General features: G+C 45.3%; 1 protein-coding gene across 8 annotated transcripts in view; it reads right to left on the bottom strand.

Annotated features, from left to right (window-relative positions):
* side (motor axon guidance molcule sidestep) overlaps positions 1-22925 on the bottom strand; it is a 71074-nt gene that overhangs the window by 2441 nt on the left and 45708 nt on the right. For 4 of the 8 annotated variants that reach the window (XR_016196768.1, XR_016196776.1, XM_089259961.1 and 1 more), the window contains exons 8-16: positions 21471-21606; positions 20113-20249; positions 17302-17440; positions 15293-15441; positions 14380-14530; positions 13632-13846; positions 12089-12263; positions 8935-9202; positions 5791-6041 (exon numbers count right to left, since the gene is read on the bottom strand). Coding sequence is in view for 4 of the 8 variants with exons in the window: in XM_089259961.1 (XP_089116087.1) it covers positions 5791-6041; positions 8935-9202; positions 12089-12263; positions 13632-13846; positions 14380-14530; positions 15293-15441; positions 17302-17440; positions 20113-20249; positions 21471-21606 (1621 nt within the window). In the remaining 4 variants the exon portion in view is untranslated. Of the gene's footprint in view, positions 1-4317; positions 4545-5790; positions 6042-8934; positions 9203-12088; positions 12264-13631; positions 13847-14379; positions 14531-15292; positions 15442-17301; positions 17441-20112; positions 20250-21470; positions 21607-22925 lie in introns of all 8 variants that reach the window. The other 4 variants (XR_016196740.1, XR_016196743.1, XM_089259852.1 and 1 more) reach the window with 2 other exon arrangements.

The raw sequence follows: 22925 nt of genomic DNA, 5'->3' as shown, positions 1-22925 counted from the left end.
ACGATTTTGCAGTTTGTTATGTGAGGTTCGGCACTGTCACAGCGCCCTGTGTTATATTTTATTATTATCGCCTTTTATGTCACATTTGTGCGGCGTCTTTGAGTCATAAAGACGCACAAACTAAAGCAGCCCTCAAATGGCGTCACACTTTGTATGTGTGTGTGTGTGTTGGTGTGTTGGTGTGTGTGCGTGTCTGTGGCCTTTCACGTTTACTTTCACGCCATGCCTGGCAGCATTAAAAATGTCAAAAGTTGCAAAAATGTTGCCAGCTCTGGGTCTCAAAGGCAAATAGAGCAAGCGGAGCGGAAGTGCGGCGACAAATGAATGAGCGTTGACATTGAAGTGGCGGCACAGCGTAACCCTGTGTGGGTGCCAGTGCGTGTGTGTGTGCGTGTGCCAGCATAGGCCGCATCAACAATGTTGCCAAAGCAAATTGTGTGGCAGTTCGTGTGGCTGGCCCATAGACATCAAAGTTGATGCCCGAACGCCCAAGGCATCCAAAGCAGCCATCGCTGCTGCTTTACAGCATGCTTTAAGGCGCCTTTAAGCGAGCAGCGCCGCAACAAATGATGACTCTTAGTCGTCTGGAGCGAGCATCCATTTCGCTGGCTGCCACTGCGGGCCCAGTTTCAACATTGTCTAATTAGACGAGTGCCAGTGAAGTGTACAAGAACTCAAAAACAAGCCAAGCCCAGCCACCCACACACACTCATACTCAAATATGCCTCTCACTCCCGCACACATTTGTGTGTGTGCGGCAGCTGGCGCAGAAAGCAAAGGCTCAAGGACAGCTACACAAATGCTATACAGTTGGCGAAGCGACTCATGACAAACAAAACAAACGTCCACACAGCGACAGAAGCTACAACAACTACAACAACAAGCATAAGACAAAAAGTCGAGCAAAATGAATGTTGCAGCATGAAACGAAACAAATGTGCACAAAAAAAGAAAAAAGAAAAACATACGCAAAAACAAACACTTAAGTATATGTATGTATATAAATATACATACTATATATACTATACCTCCCCCCCCACACACACACACACATACTAATACAACTGTGTATGTCAGCTGAAAAAGTCAAACGTATTTGCCTGCGCTCGAAGTTCGCTTGAAGAAAACACGCGCTTAACTCACACAAGCAGCCCCGCAGCAGCAGCAGAGGCAGCAGCAGCAGAGGCAGCAGCAGCAGAGGCAGCAGCAGAGGCAGCAGCAGAGGCAGCAGCAGCAGAGGCAGCAGCAGCAGCAGCAGCAGCAGAGGCAGCAGCAGCAGCAGGGGCTTCAGTAGCAGAGGCAGCAGCAGTACCTGAGCTGGCCCACCTTTCATTCAATTTGCGACTTGGGCGCCACCTAGCGGGACCGTATGCAATTAAAAATGTTGGCTAATGACAACAGCAGCAGTCGCTGAATGCTGACAGCCATGGGGGCTGTGTACCACACACACACACACACGCACACACACATAAGAGTAGCTCACTTCTTTCACTTGAATTAGTGCGCTCTAAGTGCTATCTTTGAGTCTGAGTCTCAGCTATGCACTATGCGCCCTCGGAGTACATAAGTGCATGGAAGAAGTTTGGCAGAAGAGCGAGCAGGGCTGACACGTAAAGGCAGGCCATAAGCTCGAATAACCAAAAGCATTTTGGAATTACAGGTAACTTGGCAAAAGGGCAGCACTGGTAAAAAGATCACCGAGCAGTTACTATAAATAACTTTCAGTTTATGGACTATCAAAAATAAAGAAAAAATACCAAATGAATAATGTTCCCTTTTAGTGCATATGTTATGCAAGTAGATCACTTTTTCCAATCAGATGTATTTTTTATTATTTATCTTTTTTTCATATGTTTGTCTCTTTGCCGACATCTCTTTCATTTCATGCCAATCTTCTTCGCTCGCCAACAAATTGTCAATCTAAAGCCATTGAAAGCGGAATTAAAAATGCTTTGAGTTCCTAATTGCGTCCTACGCAGTATTTTTGGTTAGCTTTAGGGTATTTTCATCAAGACCAACTTTAAACAGTTTCAGTATTTTTTTTTTTATTTTTTTTTTGCGCAGCCTTTGCACACTTCAGCCTGACTTTGGCACTTGTTAGTGTCTTGTAAGCAGGAACAAGTCAACTTGTTTTATGTCTGGCACAACAGAGTGCCAAGCGGGGGTGGAGGCTGAGGGTGAGGGGAGCTGTACAAATACGCTTGCAGCAGCGCTACGCGCTACGCTTGACAGTCAAATGTGAGAGGCCGCGTGGCATGTCGCAGCTGGCTGCCTGGGGCGCCTATAAATTAAAAGTTGTCGGGCATGCGAACCATCAAAATTCATGAAAAGCGAACATAATAAAGAGAAAGCTGAAAAAGCAGCAAATTAAATCGTTGACAAAATCAAATGTAGCTAATTTGTGAGTTTTGCACGAGGCAGGGAGGACAGCGCCAAAGGGCGGCCGGATTAAATTAAAAATAATATCACGTATACGTCACATCTGCCCATTAAATAATATTTGCATTTGCCATGTTGACATACTGCCATGTTGTGTGTGTGCACGTGTGTGCGTGTGTGTGTGTGTGGGTGTGTGTGTGTGCGAGCGCGTGCATGTACGCGTATTTGTGCCTTTTAATTTAGTGCTTTTGCAATACATAATTGAAATTTATGCAATTCAAAAGTAAAAACAAAGTATACAAGAGCTCGCAAAATAAACAGAGCGAGCAACAAATTCTGCAAATTTGTTTGCTGCACTCTCCGAGCGTGCAATATACGAGCACTAGATATGAGCAAGTATTTGCATATAACTTTGCAAGTTGTCTATGTAGATATGTGTGAGTGTGTGTATGTGTGTGCTCGTGTTGCTGCTGCGCTCTATGCAACATGTCCAAAGGGCTTTGTCGACGCTCACACACACACTCACACAAATACCAATACACAGCGACTACATAACGAGCTGCGTCGATAAAGCACAGGCACAGTGGAAGCGAGCACTAAAAAATGGCAAAAATAAGAAACAGCCGCATCATATTCCAGTTTTGGCCAAATCTAACATTTTGTTGCACAACAGAGAAAAACTGAAGCTCTTAGCTATCCCTCGTATCGGACTGCTACGACTTGAGTAAAGCTCTTGAATATTTTGTGGAGCATTTTTAGAAACTGAATCTCTATTAATATAATATATGTATGTATACTTTAGCCCTTATTAGCTGTGAGCACAACAATGCCAGACATTTGGATATTCGATTACTGGCATGCTGCCAGCATTGTCCTTGGCGAGCGAAATGAACTCAAAGCGGCTCTGCAGTCGCCCTGCAGTGAGTGCAGCAGTTGCCTGCTGCGTTTGTCCTTTTTAAATGCAATATTTAAGATGCAAGTGCGCCATTGTCCTGTCACTTGTTGTGCGGCTGATTCCTTTATGCCTGTTGTTGTCATTTGCATTGGCCTCCTGACCAGCTATGCGATGACTTGACATAAAACAGCTCTCGAAAGCCATTCAGGGCGAGCTCTTCAATGCCTTGCTCTTGCATGTTGCCTCTGCCCAGGCTTTAACTGCCTGCAAAGTATCTAATATAGAGCCTGGTTACCGTTGGGCAGCAGCATTGAACTGCAATCACGTTTAAGCAGAGTAAACGGCTAAAAGACTCTTCATTTCTGAGTCTACATGCTCCAGCTGTCGCAGCTGCTGCAGCAATTACGGCTCCTTCTGGGCAGCTGGAGTACCAACACCAATTGCCAAAATTCCCTCAATTAAAAGAAATTTGTGGCTTTGTAGCACAATTTACACAATAAAGAGAAAATGCCAGGGACAGAGTCATCCACAAAAGACACAGACGAATTGAAAACATAAAACCACAAGAGCTGCAACACGACTGCCAAATACCCTGTAATAAGTGTGAATTAAAATTCGAAAGTAAGTCATTCCAAGTGCTCTGAATGATTTAATTTTGAATGATATAGAATTTCATTATTTGTTCTTTATGAATGGTATTCATATGATTCGCATTCCCCTTCCTCTGCAGTGAATAGAGTGTGGCATTTGAGGGCTGTGTGAAGTGTGACAAAAAAATTGTGAAATCAAGTAGTTTTTGTGCTTTCATTTGAATTCTGATACTCCAAAGTGTATTTGAGAAGTCTTTTGGCCGACTTAAATCTTGATGAATCGTCGTTTGCCGGTGGTGCAGGTGGTGCAGAGTGGAGCACCGCATGACTAAGACCCAGCTAAAGCTCAATCTGTTGCTCCTGCTGCAGTTATGAAGTGTGCATGTGTCTGTGTGTGTGTGTGTGCGTGTCTGTGTTGTAGAATCGTTTTTGTTTCTCTGCAATGGTTCTTGCCTTTCAGGTTTTGTGCACAGATTTTGTTGTATAAAATTCAGTTTGCATACATTCAGGCGGCCAGGCAGCTGCATCGGCAGCCGTTGCACATAGCTTTGCGGCAGCCGGGTGGGGCATGGCCACGACCACGTCCGACATTGTGGCCGAGTGGGTGAGCGGGGCAACGGCTCGGTGGTAGCGGCTAGTCGGCTGGCTGGCAGTAACAAGCAAAGGTAGCAGCACGTCGCCTAGGATGGGTTAGCGGTAACAGTGTTTGAATGCATCGTTAGTGGTGACACAGATAGCAGAGGGGGGTGGGGGGTGGGTGTTGTAGCAGTACAATAGTAAAAGGTTGGTGAAAATTGCAATTTACGAAAGAATCTCTGTGCACTACATTGCTTTAAGTATTACTCAAGGTATTTAAACCCTCAACTCTAAAACTCAACTATGTTATTTGGTGATGAGCTAAAAGCAACCAACAGGAGAGGTACATAGTAAAAGAGTGAGACAGAGAGAGAGAGAGAGACAGAGCGGGAGAGTGAGAGCAAAAGTGGGTAGAGTTAATTTGAATGCGCTTCTCGGCAGGGGGAAAATTAGAAGAGAGCTATTTCTAAATACAGTCGGGGGCCCCACGCCAGCTACAATGTAAGTACATAGGATGCTGGTTGGGCACGTGTTGCAATGTGCTGCTCTACAGAGTTAAATGCGTTCAATGATTCACTGCAAATGAGAACGGTAAATGGCTTCGATGTGCGCTAATTAAAATAAAACATGTTTTAAGCTACTTAGCAAATCGAAAAATGCCCAATTAGATCATTTTCAAAATATATATATTATAAATGATTTGCAACTTATTAAAATATAATTGAACTGCATATGAATGAATTAGTGTATGTGTGTGTTTGTGTGTGTGTGTGTGTAGTATGTAAGTGGAATAAGTGCGCAATATTAACCACAAATAATATACACAAGCGCGTCGTCCATTTCAGTCAATTTACAACTAATTAAATCTAAACTCACATGCACTTGAAGCTATTTAAAATGAATTTTGTAAAATACGGGAAAATAAAATCGTATCGCATGACAGATGGACTTCATTGATGAACCGAATCATCAGTCGCATTGGCATTTTATTAATTTGATTTCTCATCCATTGCTGGTATTTGGCTAATAAATGTAAACATAGGTCATAGAGTTACTCGATAAAATTACATATTAATACGTATGCGAGTGCATGAATATCTAAAAAGTATTTACAGTGTTCAGTATTCGAAATAGTTTGATTCAATTGCAGCAATCAATCCATTAACTAATTACAGAGTGCGATTCCAAACAGAACTGAAGAGGTAAAGAGCAAACCAAGTGGATGCAAAAGAGCGCTAATTACAAGATACATAGACTAAATCATAATTGTAGAGGGAGTCGGACTAGATAACTAGATTACAGCTAAGGCTACTGGCTACAGTTTGTTGAGTATAGATTTTGGAATAGTACCGTTTAGACTGGGCTGCGCGTACTGGATGAAGCTCTCGGAGATGTAGTGATGTGGCCCGCCGACGCCCACGATGCCGCCGCTGACGCCGCTGCCGCCACCGGTGGCGCTCATGGCGCCAGCACCGTGGCACAGGTGCGAGCTGGCAGGTGTGATGCGGGCGCGTATCTCCGCTGCCCGGCCGCCGCCCTCCTCCAGCTCGTTCAGCTCGTCCTCCTCAATGTACATGGAGGGCACATCGTTGCGCGCCGGCCTGTGGGGAAAATAGAAGAGAAAAACAAGTTGCGGAAATCTATTAATACATTTTTTTTTAAAAACACATTGGCCCAAAGAGCTATGCCCGACAACAACTTTCGAATAGCTCCCAGGACGACGTCCACTTGTTTTCGGTGCACTGCGACAAGTTTGTTTCAAACTGAAGCAGCTCAACCTAAGCGACAGGTCAACAAAAACAGCAACAACAACAACAACAACTACCTAGGGGTAGGTCACATGGGATCAACTGCTGCTACTTTTCTAGCCGTGTCATATTTTCACGTTGCACGTGGCGTATACGCAATATCGCATTGGCTGATTGCGCGCATTTTGCTGGACCCAATTTCCAGCTGGTTTTCCCCTGATTAGCCCTAACTCATTTTGCACCACGCTTGGCGCATATGGTAATTAAATCCGACGAGCGCTTATCAGTTGAAACTGCCCTGCAGACGTGCGGGTGTGAGAGTGGGCGTGTGAGAGAGAGAGTGTGAGTGTGCGTGTGCGTGTGCGAGTGGGTGTTTAAATATTTGCTCTATGACTTGACACAAAAGACAAATCGCTCAAATTTATGCTGTGGTGCACATGAGAACTATGAGAAGTCAAAGGGATGAAGGGTTAATAAACCGGCAGCCAGTAGAAGGGTCGAAAGGTCAGTACACCTGCACGTATAGATTGCAAATAACTGTTAATTGCTTGCTTACTCTGCTCGCTGTCGCTCTGAGTAAAAGCCTTCGTGTCTTTTCGTTTTGGGTATCAGTAATCGAACTATTCGTGTCACGAACATCAGTTAGGGAGCGATACAATTGGCATTCGCACACTGTGACTCAGGAATAACTGTAATGTTCTGTTGAAAGGCTCTCTCCGATCGATTCACATGCTCCATCGATGTGTTAAGCTAACAGAACTTTCTCTTTGCAACACATATGCCAAAGACTTCCATCTAACTCAAGACGAGAATGAACGGACTCAATTGGTTGCGTTCAGCAGTTACTTTTGAGCTATGTATGCCTACATGTCATTGAAATTGTAAGCCATTTGATCTATTCATATACAGTAGTCCCTCTGCTATAGACACGAAAGTCTGCCATTATATTCTATTATATATCTATATATATATTCAAAAGTTGCGACTCACTATTTGAGTATGTAAAGCGAGTATTTAATGACCCGCATGTGGTACGCTTTGATATAGAGAGTGAGAGAGAGAGAGAGAGAGAGAGAGAGAAAGGCCAATCAAGTTTTTAAAGTTTCGTAATTAATAATCTCGTCTTACGCTGGTGCTCGCTCGATAATCAGGCACCTGATACGATTAAGTGGCAGTACAAATATGGCACGACGGCCAATAGCCGGTTGGGGCCAAAAGGTATGCTTGGCTAACTGAACGGGTGCTCGGCTAAGGCGTGGCACACCCACTCACATACCCAGTTCGACTGGCATTGAGAGTTTGTCTTTCATTAGGAGAGGCAGCGGCACAGAGAAACAGGCTTCAGCCTGGGCCGCAGCTGACAGTTGACAGAGTGAGGGAGAGAGATAATGTGAGCGAGTAAGAGAGACAGACAGAGCGTGTGGCAGGCAGGTTAAGCAGCTGCTTAATTATCTTCTCTCTGCCGTGCGACCCTTTCAAAGTTAACGCTGATTTCTTATCTTAAATGAAACTTGGTTGATGGTGCCAGAGTGTCAGGGCTGGCGGCTTCCCCTTCCGGACAGGACACAGACACCGACGCACGCAGACACACAGATACACAGACACACAGACACAGACACCGGTGTGGGCTAGTGTCGTTCAATTCGATTCTTTTCTCTTGGCCTTTTGTGGTCCGTAGTCAGGTGCAGGTTTAATTAATTTAATTACAGTCTAAGCATAATTTAGTGGGCAGCTGCGTGCTCTTTGTTTAGCCCGGCCCGACGAATGGCTTCGGGTCTATGGCTGCGGGCTAATCGATTCAGCCATTGCCGTGCGAAACGTTTAATGAGCCTGATGGGAAGCCCCGTGCACAATTGTGCCCATGGCCGTTGGCCCGCACCGAGTTTAAAGACTCGAACCCCTGGCACGGCTTTGCAGCTTAACATGCACTCGTCTCTTGCAATTGACGTGATTCTTAATTGTGTGTAATCAGCGAAGGGGGTCAGTGAAATATGTTGCAATTATTTATGCTGCTCGCACTGCCGTTTCAGCACCTACTTCTGCTGCAGCCCACGTGCGCTACATAAATAATGCTGTAATTATTTTCGCACACACAGCCGCAACAGCAGAACAAACAATTTTATTATTAGTTTTTCCATGCGCTCAGCTCGTGGAGCAGTTGAGGACTCGACTATGGGATATCCTGTTCGATTTGCAGATATATGCAAGGTTTTTCGACTTCATTTCTTTTCCTATACAAGTAAGGTTTGTTTTATTTTCTGTATATATCCCATACCTATGTGACTTGAATAACAATATGTGATCAACAAGTACTCGACTGGGAGATATCCTGTTATCCTTTGACTTGAATAACTATAATTGATCAGAAAGTACTCGACTATGTAATATCCTGTTCATTGTCGAGATATAATCAAGCCTTTGTCAGGGTATACTGAGTTGAATAGCAGTAATTGAATCTACTTGCATAACTGTATTATAAGTTTCTCTCTGGGCTCATCCTAAAACACACAATGATTCGACTATGATACATCCTACTCTCTCTCTCTCTATCTCTCTCTATCTCTCTCTCTCTTTCTCTCTCTCTCTCTCTCTCTGTAAACATAAAAAACAAATCTTCATCTCTCTAGCTACAGGGTATGTTGACTTCAATAACAGCTAACCCCCTTCATCATTTTATCCACTCTTTCGCTTCAGGCACTCCCCCATTTCGACTTGTCTTTTTACAGGGTATTCGTGGTTAACTTACCGCATGCTCTTGCGCACCTCCTGCGGCTCAGGTGGCCGCGGCCGATGCCGACAGACAACTACAATGCCGGCCACGATAATTGACGTCACAATGACGGCGCCTATCGCCACGACTGCGGCTAGGATGAGCAGCGTCGACTCCTTCTCGGGGCCGCTGCCGATGCTGGCGCCGGCGCCGACGCCGCTGGGGCCGCCCGCGCTGCTGCCGCTGCCGCCCACATGATGCGTGGTTTCCGCGGGCGTCGGATCCTCCGAGAGTATAGATTCATCTGCAAGTGAGATAAAACACAGCATAAAGTGGACGCAGGTTAGACATCAAATAGTTTTTGCTGGCCCAACCCAGAGCCAGGCATCCGCCGGGCCGGGGTGAACAATGATTTGTTATTTGCTCGAAATTAGTATGATGCTGTGGGAGCGGGACTGGGAGCAGCCCTTGGCACAGCTCCCCAATTTCATCTCTGCCGCTGCTCCCTTTCTTTTATTTTCTCGTTTCATTGCTATTTATTTGTTTGTTTTGTTTTATTTTGGTATCGCGCGCGTGTGTGTGGGTGTGTGTGCCTTTTGCTAAACTGATTGCTTTAACTGTTTCTGCTTTTCTATATTTGTATTTCTTATTGGGGATGTTTTTGTTTTCTTTGCATTAAGTCGTTCCGCTATCGCGTTCGCTCTCACTTTCACTTTACTTTCGTTTTGATTCTCGTTTTCGTTTCGTTTCGCTTTCGTTCACGTTGCCATAGCAAATTGTGTTGAAAATTGAAATTAGCCCAATTGACCTGGCTCTGTGTGAGGGTCGAGTGGCTACTCGATGGAGCTTTAATTGCTCCCCGCTGCCAAGGGCAACGAAATCAAGACGCTGATTGCGCCAGATTGCAAAAGCTGCGCCAATTATTAGCAACATGCGAGGGGCATTGTTTATGTTTATTAGATTTTTAGAGGCGGAAATTGCAGGAGCCAACTCTTTGTAAGATGATCCCCAGGCAAGATTTATGCGATTCATTCGTCTTGTCTGCCTGCCCTACCTGCCAAGGTGCCCAGATGCCCCCTGGCAGGAGTGGGAGTCGCCGCCTTCGCCTCTATCCGCTATGCAACATTTCCGCTCCATTTGCGGGCTTCGAATTGAAACACTGCCAAGTGGTTGGCCTGCTACGGCTGGCTCTAGTGGCTCTGGTCTGGCTTTTAAGGCGAGCATTTAGGTGGAAATTGCCTACACCTGCGGCTCAATTGAATTTCGGTTGGTGTGTGGCTACCATTGATGTTGCTGGCCTTTGCCAACGCTTCTCTTAACAATGTTCTTGGCCAATTTCAGGCTTTTTTTTTCATACTCTGCAAATGCAGGAGAATGTAAGCAAAGGTCGCTTCGATTATGGAACTCTATTAACATTTCAGCTTGAGCTATGATTTGCTTAAGAGCACAATTTGTAATTTAATCCTTGGCCTAATCCATATTTTCCTGCTTCTTAAAAGAATAATATATTCTAATCTTTTTTAATGGGTATCTATTGCCTTCGCTTTCTCGATTTATTCTCTCGTTAACCAGTTGCTTGGGTCTGCTTTCATCTGGCTCCGGGCTAAAAGATTTGTTTTCTCCTCGCAGATTTGGCAATTTATTTGCTGTGCAGCCTTCTCGGGTTTTCATTAAATAAAAAATAAAAGGAGATCTACGAATATTTTAGCCCCATGTGTTCGTGTTTCATTTCGGCATAAACTGATTTAAATCAACAACAGCAAAAATCAGCGTCAGGCGTCGACGGCTTTGCCGTTATTCACACGTGAATATTGCGACTCCAGGGCGGCGCTGTCTGTCTCTGGCCTATCTACTGGCAAGTAACTCACACACGCACACACATACACATGCGGAAGCACAATTTGCAGACAGTGTGTGAATAATAGAAGCTGCGTAGGCAGACCTTGGCTGGCTCACTGTTAAAATCTCGCATAAATTACTTCTATCGGGCTTTCAAGGGATCTGCTTGCAGGCGTCGCCCCGTGGTAATCGCATTTATTGTTTTGGACGACATCAGAGGCGCCAGCGGGTGGGGCAGGGGAGTCTGGCTTGGCGCATTTAATTGAACATTTGCGTATGAGGCACAATTAGTCGCATTAAATCGGTCAATATTATATGTGATTTATGGCCTGCTCGAAATGGAAATGGCACAAAAAGAAGAAGAAAAAGAAAAGTGTGGCCGTGCAAACGGGTACCGAAACGAAAATGAAAATGAAAATGGTAATGGAAATGCAGATAAAAATAAAAATCAACATGAAAATAATGACAACGTTGTACTCGTTGCTGCCTACGTGCATGTACGCAATGAATGAGTGTGAGTGTGAGTGCGAGTGCGAGTGTGAATGCGAATGTGAATGCGAATGCGAATGCCTGTGAGAGGCGAACAATAAAAGCAAAGTGTCTACGGCTTCCCGTTAAGCAAAAGGAAAATTGAAGCAATTTCGCTTCGCCCTCTCGCTCGATGGTATGAAATAAACAAGGGCACTGCCAATGACATACACACTCGTACACACACACACATGTGACCACACATACACACACGCACATACACACATAGAGGCGCACAGAGTTGTCGTTATGTCGTTAAGAATGGGAAAAATTAAGAGGCTGTAGCGGCACGCCCCTGCGTATACGTAATATGCGTAGCTCGCTTGCCGCATTGATGGAAAATGCTGAAATGCTTTACGCATCGCTGCATAACTCAGTCAGTGGATTAGAAAAGGGCGTCTTCAACAGCAAGCCTACAAGGCAAGCCCCACAGCCTCACCCCCTCGCTGCCTCGCAGCCAGGACATAAGGTCCTTTTTGTTTTTGCTTGTGCTTTTGCCAGTGCCTGCGCACAGTTTTCGCGGCGCCTGATTGAAGATGATTTTGTTGAACTTGCGTTGATTTGAAAATGCACTGAAGCGTTGAATTAGACAGCCACGTCGATTGCTGGCAGCTATCAACTACAAACTACCCGCATGCCACGCAGCCAACAAACCCAACCCGACGAACTTTATTGCCGTTGCCAAAAGAAAAAAAATGACCCGCAACTGGCAGAGGCAGAGGCTGAGGCTGAGGCTGAGGCAGAGGCAATGGCAATTGGTAAATATTTTGGCACACTTTATGTGGGGCTTGTCTTTGTATTTGGAGTCGCCTTGGTTACTCACCATATGGTCCCAGTTGGGCGGCGACTCGCACACGTTCAATCACCACCGGCGGCTCGCTGCGTCCTTTTGCGTTGACGGCGTAAACTAAAAATTGATATTCACGTCCCGGCTCTAAATTATTCAAACGAAATTGTGGACTGTTCTCCTGCATGCGGAAGATGGGTGCAGATGTAGCCTGAAACAAAGTGGGCGAGCCAAAAAAACAAAGTAAGTATATGTATATGTAGATGTAAATATATACATAAATATAGATATAAATATAAATATATGGATATGTTTATGCTAGATAGACATATGTCGCATTACAATATGCTGGCCATATGCCTGGGCTGAGCCAAAGCATGCTGCGCTATGCTTGCTTGTTGCCAACTTTTGGGCCACACACACAGCAAATAAATAATTATTCATGCCTAAAAATGTGCTCAGATTGCGAGACATGCATGGGGGTAGCAGAGCCACATTGTTCGGACCAGAGCGCTGTCTGAAATTTTAAACTGAATATCCGTTTGCCGTAATGGGACACAATCGAGTGAGCTTCGTTGGTTACGCACAAATTCCCACTCAAGTAAGCGTAAGTAATTTATGTTGTCCTTGCGGCGCTTATGCATGCCCACACCGAGCCAGCGCACCACCGCACCACTGAGTACACAAGCTGCTGCTGCTGCTGCTGCTGCTGCTGCTTCGCCTGCTGTATACCGTTTTTATCTAGCGTGAAACTTTTAAGCTGCAAACGTCCAACGTCGGTTGGTCAGAGTCCATGTCCTGCGCATCATCCCTTGCTCGTCTCGCCCCGCCTCGCCCCGCCTCGCCTCGTCTGCCTCAGCTCCTCGACCTGTCGTTGCTTTGCGCTTGGTTACTTTGCTAATAAACTCACCCGCCCAGCCCTTCAGCTGCTTGCCCAGTTTACTTGTACTGGCCCCCATCCTCCACCCACCCTGCTGCTGTCCCGCCTTCGTCGACTCTCAACTGCCCCTCTGCCCCTCTGCAGGACCTCTCCGGCTGCTAACTTAAGTTGCTGAAAGCAACCAAACGAAATGAAATGAAATTTTCATATGATATTCTCTTTTACGAGTGACAGAGATAATTTAATAACTCAGCATGTGTTCGCCGCATTGGCTTATGGATGACGTCTCCTTCATCTCGTCCGTCATCCAGCGTCCTCACAGTTGGTTAAACTGCTCGCCCCGGATGGCAACCTATAGCATTAATTATGTTGTCCTTTTTACGCTTGAGCCTAGTGGCTCAACCCGTACGACTGGACCGGACTGGACCGAACCGGACCGGACCGGCCAGCTCCACTCACCTCGCCTCGCCTCAACTCAACTCAACTCATCTCAACTCAACTCAAAATCATATTCATTAATAATTCAAGCAGAAAAGTCAGAAAGGACGAGCACACTAATTGACCATATGGATTTCGAGCGAATCAACTCGCCTGCTCGCCTGCTCGCTAGCCCATCCATGACATAATTTTAATTCAATCAATCCGGCCTCTTCGCCGGCACGTGTTGCAAATTTGGTTTCAACTCAATTGGGGACTCACCTGATCGTTGAGCGTGGACAGCTCATTGTCGACCTGGCCATTCGCGTCGCCGAACTGGCCCTTGCCCGTCGCCGACTCGCTGGCGTACAGCAGATCCCCGCCCACCACCTCCAGCATGAAGTATTGGGTGAGTCCGCCGTCGCTGCCGGCCACACAGACCACCTCGAGGACGGTATCGTTGCGCAGTTCGCAGGCCTTTGGCGCCTCTGGTGCATCTGCAGAGGAGAGAGAAAAGAGAGAGAGAGTGAGAGTGAGAGGTGATGATAATGGACTCGATGGCAGGATAGTTTACGGTTGGCATTGGCAACAAATTTGCATTTCGCATTTCGCCATTTTAGGCAAATAAAGGCATCATCAGGGACACGCCCATACGCCCACAGTTTGCCTTAATAACGTACAAGCTGTAAGTGGAAATTGAGGCAGACCGCGCGCTCTGATGATTATTTGCTATGAGTTTTAGACCGCTGTCTGGCTGCCAGCACACACACACACACACACATGCACATGCCCACCAGGTAACCAATTATGTAAGTAGATCCTTAGATGTGCATAATACATCCACTCACACACGCACACATACACACACACACATGGACGCCCAATGTCTGACAGCAACACCAATACAAACACCGGCGGCGTCTTGTTTAAATTGCATACAATGTGGGCAGGCAGACGACTAAGGGAGAGTTTGGGACGGAGGGGTGGGGCTGGCAGGGGGTCTGAGATGATAACAATTTCCTTTACTTACTTGCTGGCAGAATGTGAACGAGACATGGCACCGTCTGTCGGCCCACCGCATTGCTGGCCCAGCAAGCCAGTGTTATTAGCTCGGAGTCGGTTTGCGGCAGATACGTCACAGTGCTGGTCAGTCCATTCGATTGTATCCGGGAGTTCAGCACCTGAAAGCACAAGAGCATGGATTACATCTCGACTGCAAACGTAAGCAAAATCATTGAAGCCTGCCAGGGCAGTCGAATAGTCAAGGCAGTCGAGGTAGTCGAAGCAGTCGAGGCAGTCGAAGCAGTGGAGCAATGGAGCAGTGGAGCATTCGAGCAGTTGAGTTGGCATAAATATTTCAAGGCAAATAGGTTTTTATTGCAATGCAGTTGGATAAGTCGAGTCGAGCCAAGCCAAGCTCTCTGCGGTCCAGACGGGACTCAACTTGTGGCTCTGCTCACTGGATTTTCGTGCAGATTCTCAAATAACTTTTGAGCTAAATGAATTACTTTATTTATTGTGCACAGCTGTCCCCCAGTGCATCGCATATGCATGTCTTTCGCTCAATTTCTCGCAAGCTCTCCCTCACTTTCTCTCTCTCTCTCTCTCTCTCTTTCTATCCGTGCTGCAGTTTAGCAGTTCGACTCCCACTCTCTCAGCATTCCCACTGCACAATTTATACATTTTGATTAAATTTTAATTCAGTCACGTACAAAGTTGCTCAGTCTGTCTCCCGTTCGGATTCGTGTCCTTGTGCTCTGTGCTCTGTGCGAGTTGAGTTTTCAGCTCCGGCTGCCGAGTATTTAACACAAGCTTTGCTAATAGCTGCCCACCTCCGGCTGGCTCAGCCTTGCACCTGGCGAATCGCTAGCTCCTAGCAATCACAGCCCCCGGTTTCAATTTATTTGGCATGCAATTCGGGGAGTTGGCCTAATGGCACTTACCGGCGACACATTGCGCGTATTGTTGTAGGTCCAGCTGAATTTGACCGACTCTGGCGGATCGGCGTCCACCTCGCACTTCACCTGTATGGAGTGCATGTTGATGGCGCCAATGGACGTCTGCTCCGAGCCCGGCTTACAGCGCGGCGAGACTGCAAAGGGAAACAGAATCAAAATCATCTCAAGTCGTGTCACACAGAAAAGGTCGCTAAGCCGCAGAAGCATTTCTTTTATAATGCTGCTGCTTGGGGCTCGCTCGGATGTGAGAGCAGCCGTGAAAGTAAACAGTCTCCGCCCTGCCGGAGTTTGGCCATCCGGACGCCAAAGTACACAAAAACAAGAAGTAAAAAATAATAAAAAGTAAAACAAAAAAACATTAAGCTGGAGACTAAATCCAAGAGGAAGTCGTGCCAGCTACATAGCCTTGAGCATAGTAATTAACATGTTTCCGTTTCACGAACGTGGGTACTGGATCTCGTTGTTGTTGTTGTTGTTGTTGTTGCCCTCTTTATGTTTAAAAGCGAGTAAATCTCAGTCTCTGTGTGCGAGTGTGTGTGTGTGTAGCAGGTATTGAAGAAGATGTTGTCGAGTTTACTTTCACTTCAATGTAAAATGAGAACAGATATGCGGAAGCAGCGCTCAGGCCCTCAAGGCAACTCCGTCTGCCACACATATGTACATGTAATTTCTACATGCATGAAGACGCATCATCTGTGCACTTATTCACATCTGCTATATACGTGTGTGTGTCTGTGTGTTTGTGTGCGTGCGCTGAAAGCCATCTTTGTATGTAAGTCACGGCAAGGCTGATAAGTATTTGAGGCTTTATTACTTGCTGCTGTTATCACAAGTTGCCTGTATTTCAGCGCAATATGTTTAAAACGTTCTCTTCTTCTTCATCTACTTCGCAGCAGAGTCTGCCAGTGTGTGTGTGTGTGCACAAGTACTTGTTGCTAATGTGTGTGAGTTGAGTTCAAGTTGCCCACAACTCAAGGCGTTAAACTTTCATAATTCCAAATAAAAACTACTTTAACTGTCGTATAGCTTAAAAAGCGTATTTCCGACTTGCAAGCACTGAAAAATGACTCAGTTTCCTTTGTAGATTTCCGTCAACTAAGAGGATTATGTGCCTGCGTGTGTGTGTGTGTGTGTGTGGATAAAGAAGATTTATAATCTATATATATATATATATACATATATGCTCCATTCAAGCAACTCTTCGTTACACGCATTTCATAATACGAGAAATCAAATCACTTCTTTCATCGCGAGAGGACTTAGTCCAATTGGAGTTTTTCAATTCACTCAGGTGACATATCAACTATATAGAGAGCTGCATTTATATTCCTCTCAAAACAAAGCACCATTCCATTTATGATAAAGTCTCAATCGGCTTTAGAGTGTGAAAGGTGCGCGAAACGAATTCAATTTGCGTTGGATGACAGCGCTTGCTCCATTTGGCTCCATTTTGGGCAACACCTTCAAATTTTCGGCATACACGAAGGTCCACATTGATCAACTGATTTATACAGTTCAATCGCTTTTATATGCACTGCACATTAATCTTGTGATAAAAAATTGCAGGCAGCAGCCCAGCAGCCAAATCCCCAAAGGCAGTGCGTGAGGTTTATGAAAAAAGTTGCCAGAGCCGCTGCGAGAGTTAAATTTATGGCCGAAACTTTTGTGTGTAAATCAATGGCGGTTATTTAGCCCGATGGCAGCAACAATTCCACAATTGTAAACAAGTACGCGCGCATAGCCGGCCACACACAGAGGGCCGATGTATTATTTCTAAGCAATTTCCTCATCCGCTGCGCAAGTTGCCAACTTACAAATATATATATATATTTTTTGTTACTATGGCCACGAGCTGTAGTTGATTTTATTTTGCAACTTCCGCTTCCGTTCGACATGTTATTTCGTCATATTGCTGGCAGTGTCAGTGGCTGCCATGCTCACACAGTTCACCTATTTTTCTATCAAGCCTGGCCGCAGCAAAGCTGCTTACTTACACTGCACTTTCAGCGTGAGGCTGGAGCTGCGCGTCTCGCCCTCCGTATTCGTTGCCCCACAGGCGTAAGCGCCTGCACTCTCTCGCTCCAGGTGCGTCAGGTGCATGATTTCCGAGCTCTCGCCAGACATACGCATGCCCTGCAATAGAAAGAAATCGCACATAATAGAGATTAGGGATAAGGCGTCATCAAAGCTCTGATTGCAGTTTACACAATAAGAGATCGTAATGCGCAATAATAATAGAAATTAAAATATGCTTACATATAGAACTTGACTTATCTATTTGTATACTTAGTACTTTAACTAACTGAAATCTAGCTAAACATTATCGTTCAGCTGCCAATCGATATCGAATCTTGCGAGCTATCGTATGTTGAAGTGAATGTTTAAATCGCAGCTAATGGAAGTGCAATTGAATCCGGAAGAGACCATAGACACCGCAATGACAGCCGAATTCGATTTGATGTCATTAACAAATTCAGCGCATGTCGCGGTCTAAGCGACCGCAAAGTGCTCTCAATAATATTTCGGTTTCGATTGAAAATCGAATTAAATGGTATTCAAGCATCTCTATTGGCATTATCTAATGCGCTGAAATGTATTATACTGTGACAATCGATTTAAACGCGCAATTAACGCCGCGCTCTACGGCCGATGAGGCTGATGCCAGCAGCACAATTTACATTTTGCAATCATTTTTCCATTATTTCGGTTGGCATCAATATGCACAGTTAACTTTGTGCAGAAATATGCAAAAATTAACACTTCAATTATAATTGAAATGGCATCCAAATGCATTTCAATATTCACGCATATCCTGTGCATATATGAGTTCATATTGATGGTGTCTTAGTGAATACATATTTAATATAGCATAGATAAATCTATATTATATTTATGCTTTATTTTGAATATATAAAATTAAAACGAAATCAAATTTTCTGACGCTGTGAAAAAAATTAACACTTCAATTATAATTGAAACAGCCTCGAAATGTATTTTAATTTGAATGTGAATATTAATTTCATTTTATAGCTCTGCGGTCTCATAGCAACTAATGGGAATTAGTATCCATTGGCTATATATACATATATAGCATTTAAATAATAAATCCTTTATTTAGTAAATAAATAAATAATAATGAAATAATAAGTAATAAAGAAGAAAATAAATAAATAAATAAGAATAATAATATAATAATAAAGAAGAAAGAAATAAATAATAAATAATAAATAATAAATAAGACTCCTAAATAAGACTAATCCCTACTAAATAATAAATAAGAATTAACATAATAATCCCTAATAAATAATCCTCCTAAATAATAAATCCTAAGATGAATAATAATTTAAATAATAAATAATAATAATAATTAAAAATAAATAATTAAAAAATAATTTAAAAAAAAATAAAATTGAAAATATATAAATATTTAAATATAATTTAAAATGTAATCTGCATTTATTCCCAATTATATTTCAATACATCTGCCAATTTCCAGCACTCAAGGTAACTTTCAGCTGATGAGCTGATGCTAATCCGAATTGTACTTTGCAACGTATTTTCAATGAGATTACGGCCAAGTGCAACAAGCTTTGACAGCGCTACTTAAATAAGAAAATGGCTGAGGAAATCTTAAAGCTAACCTGGCTTTCAGGCTGCGGGCTCTCTGGCCGGGCAGCAGAAAAGTAAACTGCTGATAAAGTAAATCTAGAGAGGACTGCGGACATAGGACAGGGGACTGAGGACTGACAGGCGAAGAAGTGACAAAGTTTGCTTGCTTTTTGCTGCTACTTCGAAGTTTTTCTCTGTTCACATTGGGCGCATCGTTTTTCATAATTTTTGTCGATTTTGGCTTTTTGTTTACGGCAAATGGCAGTGGAAAAAGGCAAACCCGAAGGACGAAAGACAAAATGCCTTAAATATTAAAAAGTTTCTTTTTTCACCCCACAATGGGCTCGGCCACATAATTTGTTAAATGCCAAGCCGAAACACTCGCACAAAATATTGTATAATAATGTGAGTGAAAAAGAAAACATAATTTAATGCTATTGTGTGTGTGTGTGTGTGTGTGCGTGTGTGTGTGTGTAGGTGTGTGTGAGCCATGAAAAATGATGATGTGCCATGTGAACAAAACTGTCAAAGGTTGTCAAAACCTTGCCCATTTAGCAATAACAACAACACAATACCGCACGGGCGGCCCAACAGCCGAACGGCCGAACAATGCCGGTCAATTTTTGTGGCTTTTATGGCAACACAGTATAAATATATACGATTGCCAGCTGAGCTGAGCGAGCTCGAAGCTGGGGAGCTTCGTGCGGCCAATCTTGTGCTTATTTGTCGCATGATTAATGCTTAAATAATTTTCAATTCAAGCCAACTTCAATCAAAATCCATCATTAGTAATTATTTACACAGACACACACATACACTGAGAGAGAGAGAGAGAGACTTGAGAAAATGTAGGAGAAGAAAACTGTTTAAGGCCTCGAATGTTGGCCACTTGGTAACCGAATAGGCCACATATTTGGCGCCTGGCATCTTGCGAATGGGAGCTGCCCGCAGCTCTCGAAGCAATTTCGGTAAATTAAATTAAACCGCAAAGTGTCTGCTTAAGTTGCCGCAGGAATTTCGACAGGCCGCAAGTGGAAGGGCGCCAGCGCCTAGTGGAGCGGCAATTGATAATAAAAATTGCCGAAGTGTTTGCTGCCTAATAGGCGTCAGTGGTCAGGCGGAGCCCAGCCCAGTTGGAGTGGGAGTGTGGGAGTGCGGGAGTTGAGGCAATTGATGAAAGTCTGTGGCGTACTTACGTTCTTGAACCAGGAGTAGCTGGTGACAGGTGGCCTGGCATCCGCACGACATTTGAATGTGACGTTCTGGCCCTCGGCCCGGGTAACCATGCGGCTGGGGTCCTCGTTGGCCAAGTGCACCGAGACGGTGGGCGGGTCTGAAACAAAGCAATAGAGGGCAGATAAGTAAGTGCGGGCGTCAAATCGAATGAGCGCTGCAAATGGCCGGATAAAAGTCCAAATAATAAACGCAAATGGCTCATAAGGTGAGCCACCCGACCGGGCGTAGCCAGCATTGCGTAATGTAGTTATCCCAAGCTGACGCGGCAAGCAGTATCAGCTCCTGCTGCTCCTCCGCATGGTCAGCTGCTGTCCGCGCATCGAGCGGGGCCTATGGCCCAGTGGCGAGCCTCTTCAGCCAGTCCATTGTGGTGCACGGCCGCCTGGCCATAAGCCAAATGGGACTATTAGTTACGGTTGTAAAAATCTAATACGCGACCGAGACTGGCGCCAGGACGAGCGCCTTGCCTTGCCATTCCTCGCCAGGGGTGGGGGGGTCTCCTTGTGCGGCGGGGGTGGAGAGAACTATGGCCTCTGAGCGCAAGACGGCAAAAATTGCTGGCATTTATGGTGAATTATTAAAAATGCGGCACGAAATTAAATCGAAATGAAGTCTGATGTCGCACCGAGAGGTTGTCGAGGCCACACTGAGTGCAGGTAATTTAATTTGCTTTTGTTGCTGTTGCTGTTGGCTGTTGGCTGTTGGCTGTTGGCTGCTCGCTGTAGCCGGGCAGGAGTAATCTAAAGCGGAAGCCGGAAGCGGATGTTGCAAATATTATGATGGCTAGGCGAAAAATGAGCACCGGAAACATAACAGTGAAAATTTAATCAAGCCAAGTCGAAGGCTGCGCAAAGGCCAACAGCAACAGCAACAAGGAGGGAAGGAACAGCGCCAATGGCAACGACAGCCTTGATGCTGATGACGATGATGATCGTGTATAATGACGTTAGGGATGCCGTTGACTGCACTCCATAAGCAGCTTAACGTGCAGCAGGCACAACAGGTGAATGCCGTCAGCCTTGGGCTTAGTTTGAAGTGGAGCTGCAGCTGCTCGATGCGTCTGCAGAGATGCAAACTCTGGAGCTTTAACCAAGTTACGTTGCTCTGGCCCTAATACGCTTCTAATTGGACTTGCCGCGACGGAAAGTGCTTTAGGCCAGGCACCCACAAACACACACACTGACAAAGGAAGGAATAGATACATGTCTCGAATACCGAACGAGTTTATGTGGGAGAGTTCGAAATTGATGCGCAGGGGTCAATGGTCAGGGGAGACGGCAGGGCCTTTAAGCAATCTCTGCGCAATCTGTATACTCACAGGCCACCCGTATGATGCGCTTGTCCTCGATGGCGCCGCCGGAGAACCAGGGATTCGATGCACGGCACGTCAGCTCCGCATTGTCGTTCTCCGCTGTTACCTTCAGTGTCAGAATGCTCGTCGTTATGTTGGCATCCTGCGAAATAATTAAACGAATATTGCTCAGTTATGGGTTATATTAAATTTTTTCATCTTGCTTGTTTTTTCAGGTGGTGAATTCAGTTGGCCAGGCAACCGAATTTGTTGGCCGAAAGCGAGTACCCCAGCATGAGGCTCGAGTTGCATTTCGGCACAAGCTTGGCAAATAATGAGGCGCATTTTTGGCAACTCGTGCCGAGCTGCGTGTAGGGTTACCTCAGAGGCACAGCAGGATAATGGCCTGACACTGCCACCCACCGCCCACCCACATGAGCACATATTGTGCTCGGCTATCGAACGAATTGGTTATGCACGAGTTGCCTAATGTCAGGCGACGTCTGTCTTTCGACTGGCCCCAGCCCGCTCTGGCACAGGCTCCAGCTCTGGCTGCTGTCTCTATCCATTAGCATGGGCATAATTAGAAAGCGGAAAACGCAAAGCCAACAAAAAAAGCAACGAAGTGTAAATACTCTGGCAAAGTATAATAAATTAACTTTCACATAAAATAAGAGAAGATCTCATATAGAGAAACCACACAGAATGAACCCAAGCTCTGCCCGAAAAGGGAGTCAAATATGATTCTCTATCATATCTGCATGGCATAGAGGCTGACCGATAGCTCGCATACCCTGTGGCAGGCAGAGTGTGCCACATGGATAACTAATGGATGCCGAAAGCCGAGCTGTCTTTGCACAGGGCGTTCGCATGTCTTCCAAACTGCCGTCCGGCTGTTGTCCTGGCTGTGGTGGTTACAGTCCGACTCTGTGGCTCTGTGTGCCGCAGGCAAATGAAGTCGTGCTGCATGCGAACTACTGCTGATAAATTTCAGCAAGATGCACAAAAATTGCGATGGGCCCTTAACAAATGGCCGGCACCCATCTACATAAATTCAAATAAAAATTCGCACATTAGTCGGACCAGCCTCCGTCCGTCCGTCCGTCCGTCCGGCTTGTCGAGTGCAAATTTGTATAGCTCGCTTGAAAGTTTTTGGCAGTGCACTTAATCAAAGAGCTGCACCAGAGTCCGGGCGGGGGCCGGGGGCCGGGCCAAGGGATAGCCAGCCAGGCGGACGGGCCACTTGAAGTCAACTTGTCTGCAGCTGCAAAACTTTGCCTGGCTCACGTCGCCTTTTAGGGTCACCCAGTGGTCGGCAGCAGCAGGAGCAGGAGCAGTAGCGGGAGCTATAGTCCTGGCAGTTGCTGCTGCACTTTGGGGGTTATTAAGCGCCGCACAGTTGCTCAAAGTTGGGCGTGTGGGCGTATGGGCTGTTCCTATCAAATGTCAAACATGAACAGCAAAAAAAAAAATTGTCGTAAA

The sequence above is a fragment of the Drosophila navojoa genome, chromosome 2, assembly GCF_054131105.1.
Source record: "Drosophila navojoa isolate 15081-1374.11 chromosome 2, UAZ_NAV_1.0, whole genome shotgun sequence".
Lineage (NCBI taxonomy): Eukaryota > Metazoa > Arthropoda > Insecta > Diptera > Drosophilidae > Drosophila > Drosophila navojoa.
Note: the sequence above shows the minus strand (reverse complement) of the source record. Positions and strands in the feature narration are given on the sequence as shown.